Source organism: Narcine bancroftii, chromosome 2 (assembly GCF_036971445.1).
Source record: "Narcine bancroftii isolate sNarBan1 chromosome 2, sNarBan1.hap1, whole genome shotgun sequence".
Classification (NCBI taxonomy): Eukaryota; Metazoa; Chordata; class Chondrichthyes; order Torpediniformes; family Narcinidae; genus Narcine; species Narcine bancroftii.
This window is the reverse complement of record NC_091470.1, coordinates 116,625,956-116,637,890: the sequence shown is the minus strand read 5'-3', so window position 1 is coordinate 116,637,890 and position 11,935 is coordinate 116,625,956. Positions and strand designations below refer to the sequence as shown.

At 42.9% G+C, this 11,935-nt stretch overlaps 1 protein-coding gene across 3 annotated transcripts in view; it reads right to left on the bottom strand.

Moving 5' to 3' along the window:
• Positions 1–551: 551 nt before the first annotated feature.
• The window catches only part of actn1 (actinin, alpha 1), a 58,328-nt gene continuing 46,944 nt past the window's right edge, over positions 552–11,935 (bottom strand). Inside the window, exons 10-14 of one of the 3 annotated variants that reach the window (XM_069918091.1) lie at positions 10,580–10,726; positions 8,805–8,885; positions 8,381–8,446; positions 2,839–2,997; positions 552–1,081 (exon numbers count right to left, since the gene is read on the bottom strand). In XM_069918091.1, coding sequence (XP_069774192.1) covers positions 923–1,081; positions 2,839–2,997; positions 8,381–8,446; positions 8,805–8,885; positions 10,580–10,726 — 612 coding nt within the window. In that variant the 3' untranslated portion in view covers positions 552–922. The remainder of the gene's footprint in view (positions 1,082–2,838; positions 2,998–8,380; positions 8,447–8,804; positions 8,886–10,579; positions 10,727–11,935) is intronic. The other 2 variants (XM_069918092.1, XM_069918093.1) reach the window with 2 other exon arrangements.

Below are 11,935 nucleotides of genomic sequence, written 5' to 3'. Positions count from 1 at the left end.
TCCCTGGGTGCTCCAGTTTCCTCCCACTCTCCAAAGCGTACAGGGTTTTATACGACCGTGCCATATAGTTTAAAAAAAACCCTAATCACCCTCTTCATCAACACCGAAACCATCTGTGTCATCCAGATTCTCTTGGCCACAGACATTCCCTTTCTTTTCTCCACTCTCTCCAGTACCACTCCCCTCCCCTCCCACCACCCCATTCCCCTTTGCTTTCTCACCTTTTCTTGTTCTGACGAAACATCATCCACCTGTCAAAAAGTAATCCTCCTCCTCTCCTCACACTGGGTATTTTCTGCAGTCTTGGATTTTTGTGTCAGATTTCCAGTGCTTTTCTGATTCTGGACAGACGGTAAGCCGATAGTTCCAGAGATTGAGGAAGACAATTCAAACCAGAGCAGAAATAAACGGCCCTGCAATCTTATTGCTGCCTTTTACAATCTGAATTAACGCAAGTCCAATGTGTATATTGCGATGATGGGAATCTTTCCATTTTTGATAAAAAGAAACAATCCCTTAAATACAGGCAGGTTAAAAAAAGTCTGCAAATATTTAACATATTTATAAAATAAATCCTTTATTATATGGTGTTGTGAGTGAACTTGCTCAATTTTTTTGCAACAGTGAGTTACAATGTGGCTTTCATATACATTAAATGTGCACATTTGTAGAAAATCATGAAATGCTTTGTGCTTTACTACAGATATCACATCAAAAGGAAATGGTGCATTTTGATTTTTGTTTGGAACATTTTGAGAAAAATACCTATTTCTATAATAAAATATGTTTTGAAGTTGCCTGAAGAAAAAAAAATTCTTCTGGAAACAGCACTTTGCCAGCTCAAGCAGACATTCCGTAATTTCTTTAGTTTAAAGCCAAATAGACGTGAGCAGACACAGGCTTGCATACAAAAGATGTCAAGTTAGAGATCACTTTCGCCGTACAGAGCTGTAGAGAAGGACATGTAGTCCAGTGAGCCAGGGACCGCGTCTGGCCCTGTATAGGGTGCCATCCTTGCAATGCAGTACTCTGCCTGGTCAGGGGGCAACTCGCGTCTGAGCTCCTCTGCGGTGATGTAGTTCTGAAAGGAAGGAAGGAAATGCACACCTTTTAATCACAACGGATTCTTCCATTTAAAATGCAACCTGGAGCTTCCCCACTCAGGAGAGATCTTTGTTAACTAATTGCAAGGCCCCAATGTGATATTGTGCAGAGAAAGGATTTTGAGTATGGTGTTCCCTTTTAGTCACTTAACGACAAGATGTGATTGAAAGAGTGCAGATCCCCGAATAATCTCTGGAGTGGAGGCAGAAGGTGACCTGATAGAAACGCACAAGATTAGGGTGACACGGTTAGCGAAACACTAATTATAGTGGGGCAGCGTCCCGGGTTCAAATCTGGTGCTGTCTGTAAGTGGTTTGTACGCTCCCTGGGTGCTCTGGTCTCCTCCCAGCCTCCAAAAAAAAATCTATGGGGCTCTAGGTTAATTGGGCAGCACAGGTTTCAATTCTCAGAAATGGCTTATACCAATTTGTAAATAACTAAAATTATGAGAGGGGTAGAGAGTGGAGATCTTTTTAAACCCAAGACAGGGGTATTCAAAACAAGAAGGTTTCGTTTTAAGGTGATACCTTTGAATGCTCTTCCAGATACAGAAGCATAATGACTACATTTAAGATACATTTGGATAGACACTTAAATAAGCAAGGGATTGAAGGACAAAATGTGAGCTAATGGAGTCAGTATAGATGGGCAAATGGGTTGACATAGATGTGATGGGCCAAAGGGCCAGTAACTCTCCGTAACTCCAGTTAAATATGGACAGATGTTCAAAAGCAGGAGTTCCTCTGGTGGCTGGTGGCAAGTGAATGCTACGTCACCGTTCATCAATGGGATCATCACTGCTTGGAAGAGCGATTATTCCAGCCTCCTATTTACTCACAGTATATCGAAGTCTCAAGTGAGGAACCTTTGAAAGAGATGCAACAGTGTTGGGAATCTGACCTGACAACCATCAACGTGACAAGCGAGGTACAGGGACCCGCTGCAAAGACTTCTGATCCTTGCCCATATCCGGTCACCGTCGCAGAGAGTTGGAGCACGGAAATTAGTGCTTTGGCGCAGTGAGTCCACGTTGACCATAAACTACCTACTTCATCCATATTCTCATTGGCTCCCTTATATTCTCCCTCTTGCCTCCACACCTGCGACCATCAACCCACACGCATTTGGATTGTGGAAGAGAACCGGAGCACCTGGAGGAAAACTCTGCAGTCACAGGGAAAAGGTGCAAGCTCTACTCCCGTCCTCCACAGGTGGGACGATTAGCGAAATGGTCAGCACAACATTGTTACAGTGTCAGTGACCGGGGTTCGAATTCCACACTGTTTATTAGGAGTTTGTACATTCTCCCCATGTCTGCATGGGTTTTCCCTGGGGGCTCCCGGTTTCCTCCCACCGTTCAAAAACATACCGGGGTTGAAGGTCAGTTGAGTCCAATTGTGCGGCACAGGTTCATGGGCTGAAAGGGCCCGTTACTGTGCTATTTGTCTAAATTTTAAAAAATGTAAAACGCCCAAGGTCAGGATGGAACAGATGCTGTGAGACCATAGTTTTCCCGCTCCCTCATCTATTCCAAATTATGCCCCATGTAAATGGTGAAAATAGTACAAATTGTACCATGAGAGAGGATCAAGTAGAAGGGCTCCAAAATCAAGAGATAACCTTTCTTGTCAAAGGCCAACATTATAAATGCTGACTGTGGCCCTCAAAGAGATGCACAAGAGAAAATGAGTGAACAGAAGTCAAATTGTGCTTGTATTGAGTACAAGAGCTTACCTTATCGCCAGCTAGAACCTTGAACGAGGCCATGACCTGGTCAGCAGTGTCTGTGTCTGTGGTCTCCCGAGACATGAAGTCCAGGAAGGCCTGGAATGTTACCACGCCCATGTTGTTGGGGTCGACGATGTTCATGATGCGTCCAAATTCTGCTTCACTCTGAAATGATCAACCACAGCAATTGTACCAGAGCCTTTTGCAAGTCTATGTGCATGCACTTTCCCTGCATTACTCCCCACCTTCTGCCTGGTGAATCCTAGCATGGGGACCTTCATACCTTGTTTACAGCAGCCTAACTTTCTGCTCAGTTGGACTTTGGTAACTGGCGGTTGCCATCTTTCAGGAATCAAGATTATGTGTCAGGATAGTCCACACAAATAAATTTTGTGTGGACACCTGTACAGAAATGCAACTGAAAGCCATTCGTCGACCTTCGATCTGTAATGAGGGAGTACCGAATTCCTACACTCACCAAATTTTGCATTGGTTGGAAAAACAAGGATCTGTCCAGTAGAAAAATGGAGATAAAAGTATCTCAGGGAATTTCTTGGGTTTTTCCTCAATCAGAAACCACTTATTTAGCTCTACGTCAGGCAATATTTTGGAACAAGGCAAATCACTGGCTGTTTTTTTTTAGGATATGATTCAGACATGACTTTTTTTCTGTCTTCTGGGGAACGCAATATTTCTGTGTAATTAAATTATTATTGGAACATAAAACATTCGCTAGCTACGTTGACATCCATCAATTTAAGAGCTGTAAAAAAGGTGAGAGAGGTGGAGAGGGGATGGGCTGGTGGGAGAGATGGGCCAGGGGCAGAACAAGCAAGTGTAGGAATTCACACTGTCAGAGTAATGGGGGTTTGGCCAGGTTTTGAGGCTGCAGGAAGAAGTGAGAGCTGGCAGAGTTAAATCTGACAGACATCACATTGGTGGAGCAGAGAAAGTGAGAAACGCTTTCACACAGAGGGTGGTGGGTGAATGGAACAAGCTGCCAGAGGAGGTGGTTGAGGCAGGTACCATTTCAGAAACATTTGGACTGATAGGTTGTGTTTGGAGAGATATAGGCCAAACGCAGGCAGGTGGGACTAGCGTGGATGGGACATTTTGGTTGGCGTGGGTAAGTTGGGTCGAAGAGCCTATTTTCCATGAGAAGCTCAGACCCAGGTTGAATATAACAATAAAATAATGCTGAAAATATTCAACAACACACAAAGTGCTGGAGGCACTCAATGGGTCAATGGCAGGATCCGTGGAGGGGCCAGACTGTCAATGTTGTGGGCCAAAACCCTTCATCATGAATAGGAAGAACCTGGTGAGCCCCCATATGAAAGGGTGGGAGGGGCAAGGCTGAGAGCACAGACTGCTGAAGTCAGAGTAGGCCACAGACTAGTCCTTCCCAATTTAAACATTAATGGGGGCAATGACAATTACCATGCCTTCAAAAATTCCAGCCCTGGGTGCAGCCCTCTATATCTGGGTTAGACCATTCTGAACACAGCATTAGTGAGGCTGACCTTGGTATAAGTGGTTTGGATAACTGTTTATCAGGTTAGAACTGTGGAACCAGGGGACCAGGGTTAGGATAACTGTTAACACGACAGTATTCCAGTGCCAATGACCTGGGTTCAAATCCGCCGCTGTATGCGATGAGTTTGTACATTCTCCCCGTGATCTTCGCGGGCTTCCTCCCACGTTCCAAAGACGCATGGAGTAAGTCAGTTAATTGATCACGTGGGTTTATTTGGGCAGCATGGGCTTATGGACCAGGCGGCTTGTTTCCATGTTGTTTCATTTAGAAAAAACGAGTTCTTTAATTTGCCTCTCATGACCCAGAGCTGTTGAGTTAGGCATTAGGCATCCTCTACACCAGCTATTCTCAACCTTTTTAAAAAGTCTCTGGCCCACCCCAAGGACTCTACTCAAAATTTATGGGCCCTCTTCCCGAGGAAGCAGTCAAGTTTAATTGGATTCTTCTGTTGTTCTCTCTTACCGACTACATACAAAACATAAAAGGTTATGGTTTCAGTCCATGCCCCACATCAATGGGGTTGTGGACAGACCCCATTGAGAATCCTGCTCTAGAAGGTCGGCACTTATTCTAATCATGCGCAGGCTTCATTGGAGGGGGTAACCTGTGCTGGTCTGATGTTCAGTGCAAGGACAATATCCCCTTCCCCACCCAGGGATATAGGCTGACTGTTGTCTCCCAGTGTTATCAGAGACTGAAGATCAAAGCTGAGCCTGACTGATTGAGGCTGGTGACCTTTGCCTGACCAACTGGACTGCCTGCTAAATGAACTTTTTCACTGTATCTAGTTATACAAGACATGGGTGAGGCCCCATTAGGAGTGTTCAGTTGGGCTCACTGCTACAGGAAAGATGTTGTCAAGCTGGAGAAGATTTAAGTATGTTTCCAGGACTCAAGAGGCCTGAGCTGTAGGTGGAGGTTGAGCAGGCTGGGGCTTTATTCCTTGGAGTGCAGGATGACAAGGGGTGATCTCATGGAGGTGCACAAAATTATGAGAGGAATAGATCAGATGAACACAGAGAGTCTTTTGCTTGAAGGAGGGTAAATCGGTAACCAGAGGACATAGATTTAAGGGAGGAGGGAGAGATTTAACAGGAATCTGAGGGTAACCTTTTTACACAGAGGGCGGAGGACATATGGAATGTTCATGACAATAAATTCCGATTCTGGTTAAGTTTGTGGACAAGTGGAGAACAAAGCAATTGGGGTTGTTTATTACAGAGACTAAAAGTGAGATTCCATCTGTGTTTAAAATGAAGTCAGGACTCAGAGAGAAAAGGGCAATCCATCAACCAGTTACCCAAAATCCATGGTTTTAATAATAATATGCCAAGCTCATATTTTACGGACTCTCCAGTTGAAGTGTCTTCTGAACAATTTTTTCTTCTGCATTTCCCCTCCCACCCCACACGGACTTGCCGACATTTATAAGTACTAGGAATTTCCATTCACCAGGACTATTTTACACCACAATTTCACTGATTTTATGAATTAAATTAGTGATACATCCACGATACCCAACTCTATTTACCTCATATAAATATGTACCAACATTATGGGTATACCCCACTTTACAAAACTAGCGCGTTTCTAGGAAACTTTTCGGAAGCTGAAAGGGTGAAAAATGAAGTCCCATGAACTACTACGTGGAGGCTGTTTTCATAAAAGCAAAACCTATTCAAATCCTTTCATAAAAGCGAACACGGCTTTCTACATAGAAGCAAATTTTCATAATTCGAGTATTTGTAAAGCAGGGTATGCCTGTGCACAGACATTTTTTTTTACAAGCTACCCTTCCCTTCCCTATGGAACAGAGGATGTTACCAAAATAAATGTTACATACTTCTTAAATGCTTCACTAGACATCATCTTTTCTTCTAAGGATCTAAATTTTCACAATAGTTAATTTTCCAGCCCCAATTAAAATAATCACAAGATAAACTTATTTGAATTGATAGCTCTGTACAATTTGCATGGATTGCTTTATCCAGTGGCTTGTGGGTGTTTCTTTGGTGATTGGGAACTTTGAGAAATGCAGATGTCATCCACTCCCTTGTGTCTAACCAAATAATCAATGATATTGATTTGATTTTGATTCCCTTCAAAAATGTAAGTGTATGTATCCATTTAATACGATATCCTTGTCAAATTGTTCTCCCCACCTGGTGATGTCCATTCAGGCTCCATTGATAACAAATTGTGACCAGAGGTTTTCCCAGGGATGATCTATTCCCCAGAGATCACACTACAGATGGGGATGGAAGGGAGTGGGACTGGAGGAAAAAGCAACATTGAACGTGGAACTGTGGTCATGTTTTATAGGGATACAGGCAGGAACTGGTGAAGGCCATCCATCCCACTGGCCCAGTTCTTGACTGAGTTGACGCTACCATGCCTTTGCACCATTCTCTTTGCCCGCATAGATCTATCTCAGCTGTGGAAGCCCCAATAGGTGATGGGTAATGGGTCAGCTCATGGGCTGAAAATGCGTCTTTAACCAGAGGGAATTCCAAATTCACGCTACCCTTCATTGGCACCTTTAAACATCACCCATGGTGAAGAAGGTGTTCACTGAAAATGGAATTTTTTTTTTTCTTACAAGAATGTAGGAGGTTGAGGGCTAAGTGTGTAGAGGTTGGTGAGGGATGTACATAGGTCTAATTCTTTCTCGGTGGGCAAGGGGAATATGAAAGGAGATCTAAAGGATGGATCTTCCACACAAGAGGATGGAAATGATCCAGAATGAGTTGCCAGAGGAGGCAGACCACACACAATTGCAAAGTTTAAAGGGCACTTGAATGGGTACTGAGATCAGAGATGTTTACAAGCCCAATGAAGCAAAATTATGGTAAATTGCCAGAGTAGCAGGCATGGTTGAGGATGGCAAAGAAGGCCCGCTTCATGATTCTAAGTGTTTAAAAAGTCCCCATTGCAAGGTCCTTCAGATCATCTCCAGTGCAGGAGGGCTCCACCATATTCCAGACATGTGCTCTGCAACATCTTGGCAGTTTGCAGGAAACCAAGGGGCAAAGTGGTAGATGAATTTCAACTGGAAATGTGGAAATGATATTGGGATCCAGGTCCATAGATCCCGCAAGGTTACCATGCAGGTTGATGGGGTGATTAAGATATTTTAAGGTATGCTGGCCTTCATTAATCAGGGAATTGAATTCAAGAGCCGCGAGGCAATGTTGCAGCTCTATGAAATTGTGGCTGGACTACACTGGGAGTATTGCATTCAGTTCTAGTCACCTCATTACAGGTAGGATGAAGGTGCTTTGGTGAGGGTGCAAAGGAGATTTACCAGGATGTTGCCTGGATTGAAGAACATGGTTGACAGAGTTAGGGATTTTCTCTTTGGAGCAATGAAGAGAGGTGACTTACTAGAGGTCTACAAGATTATGAGGGACTTAGATAGGATGGACAGCCAGCACATTTTCCCCTAGGGCAACAATAGTAAATACTAGACGACATTTGTTTCATCTAAGTGAAGGTAAGTTTAGGAGAGATGTCAGAGGTAAGTTTTTTTTACATAGGTTGGTGGTGGAGGCTGGTTCAATAGGGACATTCAAAAGGCTCTTAGATAGTCATATGGATGTAAGAAAAGTAGAGGATTATTGGTGTCAGGTAGGGAAGGGTGGGTTGGTTGGTTTGGAGTAGGTGTACATTAGGGTGGCCTGATGTTGTGGGTTGAATCGCCTGTTCTGTTCTATGACATTCTTTGTTCAATGAAACCCACAGAATTAGTGTCAGCATCAATAACCAGTCACTCATGCAGAACAGAAACCCAGTCAGTGGAATGGAGGGGTTACAATAAATTCAGTGTCTTCAGAAACAAAAAACAAAACCATGAACAAGGAATCTAAATAATACTCTTCCTGGATAAAGCAAAACACCAATGCAAACACTTGTACAACAGCACAAACCAGTGAACAAGCTGCTGACTTCATCACCAGCTTCAGAACCAAGTGCTAACTCACTGAAAATAGAAGGAACGGGAAGTTACCATACCAGATTGTAACCCATGGAGATAAGGCAAGCTTTGAAATCATCACTGTCCATCATTCCAGTCCTCTTCTACAGAGAGAGGAGGAAGGAGACACCAACAGGACACAGAGAGAGTGAAAGATCGTCAGGATACAAGGCAGCAAGGTCAAGTGAAAATATGAAAACCAACCAGGGTGAGATTGAAACAGAAGAAATATGACCAGAATGAGACAAAGTTATAAGAAATTGGAGAAAATAGTTCATTGAAAAAGAAAACAAGAGAATCCATCAGAGAGAGAGAAAGAGAGAGAGAGAGAGAGAGAGAGAGAGAGAGAGAGAGAGAAACAGCAAGGTCAACACAGATAAAAAAAAAGAGAAAAAAAAACACGTTTAGTTAATTCAACACATGGGATCAGACTACTTCACATCACCCACTAGCAACCAATACCTGGGCGTCATTTCCAATATCGTACCCCAAGCTGATGAGGCAGGCTTTGAATTCCTCTGCTCCAAGGCTGCCAGCATGATCCTGGGTTAGGGATTGCCACGTGGGACGCCATGCATGGTGACGGAGACAGCAGTTGTTGGGTGAGGCACGGAGGGGGTTGAGGCCGAGTGAACAGTTGTGCGTGCAAAGGGTAAATGGGGAAGGGAAGGAGGTCATGCAAGTGGAAAGAGGAGAACAAAGTGCATAAAATTAGATATTGCAACAGTTTAAACACCATGGTTCCTAACGATAAAGCTTTGCATCCAGACCATGAGAAAGCTGTCAGATAGGGATCAAAATTAACAACTGAATTACAAGAGATGGATTGGGGAGGTCTCTAAATCAGTGTGAAGAGCAAGGATACACCAATGGTTACCCTTTCAAATAGAGTAAGCTAGAAGATTATTACTATATTACAAGCACAAGCTATGGTGACCTGTTTAGATAACCCTTGTTTTAAATCTTCCTTGCACAGAGGTGCAGGCAAATAATTGTTAATATTGGTCCCTCTCAGTTTCATGTTAAACCCATGACATTAGATGGAACAGCTTTATTATAAATTCAGAAGTACCTTTTTATAGATAGATATAAAAAAAAGTATCAATACAACTTAACAGAGCTGAATGTCGAAGAGTGGATGCATCCTTTAATGCAGTGACACGCTGTGCTTAGGATAAGGATGTACAGTGACAGCAGTTGCGTGTGGTAGACAGGCGAGTTTAGCCAAAGGAACAAGCGAAAACATTCAAATCCTTCATAGCAAGTGTTCCATCAACATTTAACAAAAAACATTCAATCTTTATCTTTCAAAACACCATTCTCATTTTCTTCATCCTGAAATATTAAACAAATCTTTTGAAGGACAATTGTACTGCAATGTTAAAATTCAGAAAACTAAGCACCTCACATAGAAGCCTAATGTTAATAACCAAGGTATCGTAAAGAGCAAATCCAATGGTGTGCAAAAGATTAACCTATATTGTGCAATTCCAGAGATGGATGTGGCTTTAGGAATCAATCATGCACCAGGTTACATGATCTAATTATCATGAGGAATAATATTGTGCAGCAATTTGCTTCTATTTTCTTTTCGGCTCCCGCATCACCTGTGAAATTCCATGTCATAGTGCCTGACAAAATTGCCTCAATCCAGTTGCCAAAGAGAAGGTCATCAACCTGACTTCCCAGCATTGGGACACTGTTGAGAATTAAACCCAGTGGCTGCTGTCTAATTATCAGGGGCACACGACATACACCCGTTCAATCTAAAAGGTTCTACAGAATAAACTGCCCATGGCTGGGTTAACTGCTGATTTCTCTCTCTCTTTCTCTCTCTCTCTCTCTCTCTCTCATTGTTTTGAAGCAGTAGCTGCAGGACGTGTGGTACTGTTCTTGGAGATTTCACTGGAGTTGAAGTGCTGCCACTGTAAATGGACCTTCGGGGCAGGCGGAGGGGAGGGGAAAATTTGAGTCAGGATAACACACACTAAGGAGCATCCTTTTGCATTAATAGTTTGTGGCATCTTGTTTCAAAACTGTAAACAGCATTGCACACAATGTTATCTGTCTATTAACTGGGTCTCAGTGGACTTCAATTTGTTTGGTTTCTATGGCAAACGTTCTACTTTTAAACACATCACCCATTTAAAAAAAATCTCTGCCGTAGACATGTACTCTCAGCCAAGTAAAATCTGATTTAAAAACACACAGGTGTTAAATTAAACCCAGTGGCTTACCCTGTCGAAGTGGTTAAATGAGGCCCGGAATTCATTCATCTGGTCCTGGCTAATGCCCTTGGCATCCCTGGTCAGGACCTGGTTCTCAATTTCATTGATTGTCCTGGCAATGGTAGTGAGGAGCTGTTCCCAACCCACCCGGATGTGCTGAAACAAAAGTAAGGAAGTCAGTGCACTTAACTGCATTCTCCCATCGAACCTCCCCGCACCTGAATTGAAAACTCGTGAATACGGAGCTTAAAGCCATGCAAACTGGAAGAGCTGCAAATGTAGTGAAGGGAATCCACAACCAACATTGCACCTCTAATAGATCCGAGAACAACCATTTGCATTTCTGGTGAAAACAAGATGTTCTGTGGAGAGAAACAGAGTTAATATTTCATTGGCACTTCATCAGAAATAGAGTTCTCATGAAATGTTAACTCTTCTTTTAATATCAATGTTAATACTGTAGCGGCCCACGCACAGAGATATGGACTGGCCCACAAAATGGCAGATGAATGTGGTGACCGTGCGGACCTGGGAGTGACCTCCCACACGACGGGAAAACAGTGAAGAGTGGCGGGAACACTGGCCAATCCAGGCCAGCGCTCCAATGACACGGAACCCTGATATCACTACCTGGGCCCGTGTAAATGTGATGGCCAGTTCAATAAACCGGTTTCAATTTCAAGCCTCTGGTGTGCGTGTTGTTCTTCTCCACGCCTGAATAGTGCGAACACTACAATACTGAAGTTTTAAATTTATATTTCATTTTAAAACAATCATAGATGGCCAGCATGTTTAAGGAAATTGATTCCTTAAGCTGGTGGTTTTAACATGCTCACTGGTGCTAAAATAACTTGGTAGACTCTAAAGAAAAAAATGATACTTTACACCTTTTGTTTCATAGAGAGCTACTTTCTCTTTGTTTTGAGATCTCAAATTAAAATTATGCTGTTATCTCAAATAAATTTATTTGAATCTTGCTGCAATTTACTTCATACCTGGCAAATGTACCTGAAAAGTTTTCTCCCTTAAAAATGCAGATATTATATTAGAAATTACGCTGGTCCATTTGAAATTACACAGGCTGCACACAGGTGGCATCTTGCTGGAAGTAAAGAAGCAACTGCCTTTAAGCCGAAGAATTCATGAGTGCCCATATGGATTGGTTTTATTTCCATAAACTCTACTCCTCATTTGCACATCAGGCTGATCCAGGAGTCAAATGAATGAGTGTTTTGTTCGATAATGATCAGCGTTACTGGAAGACTAGCTGAGGCTGCATGGAGCAATCTCGGGGTTCGATGGACATGCACAGAATGTGCTCTGTCCCACCAACCATTTATACCTATGGATAATCAAGGAAGTAGA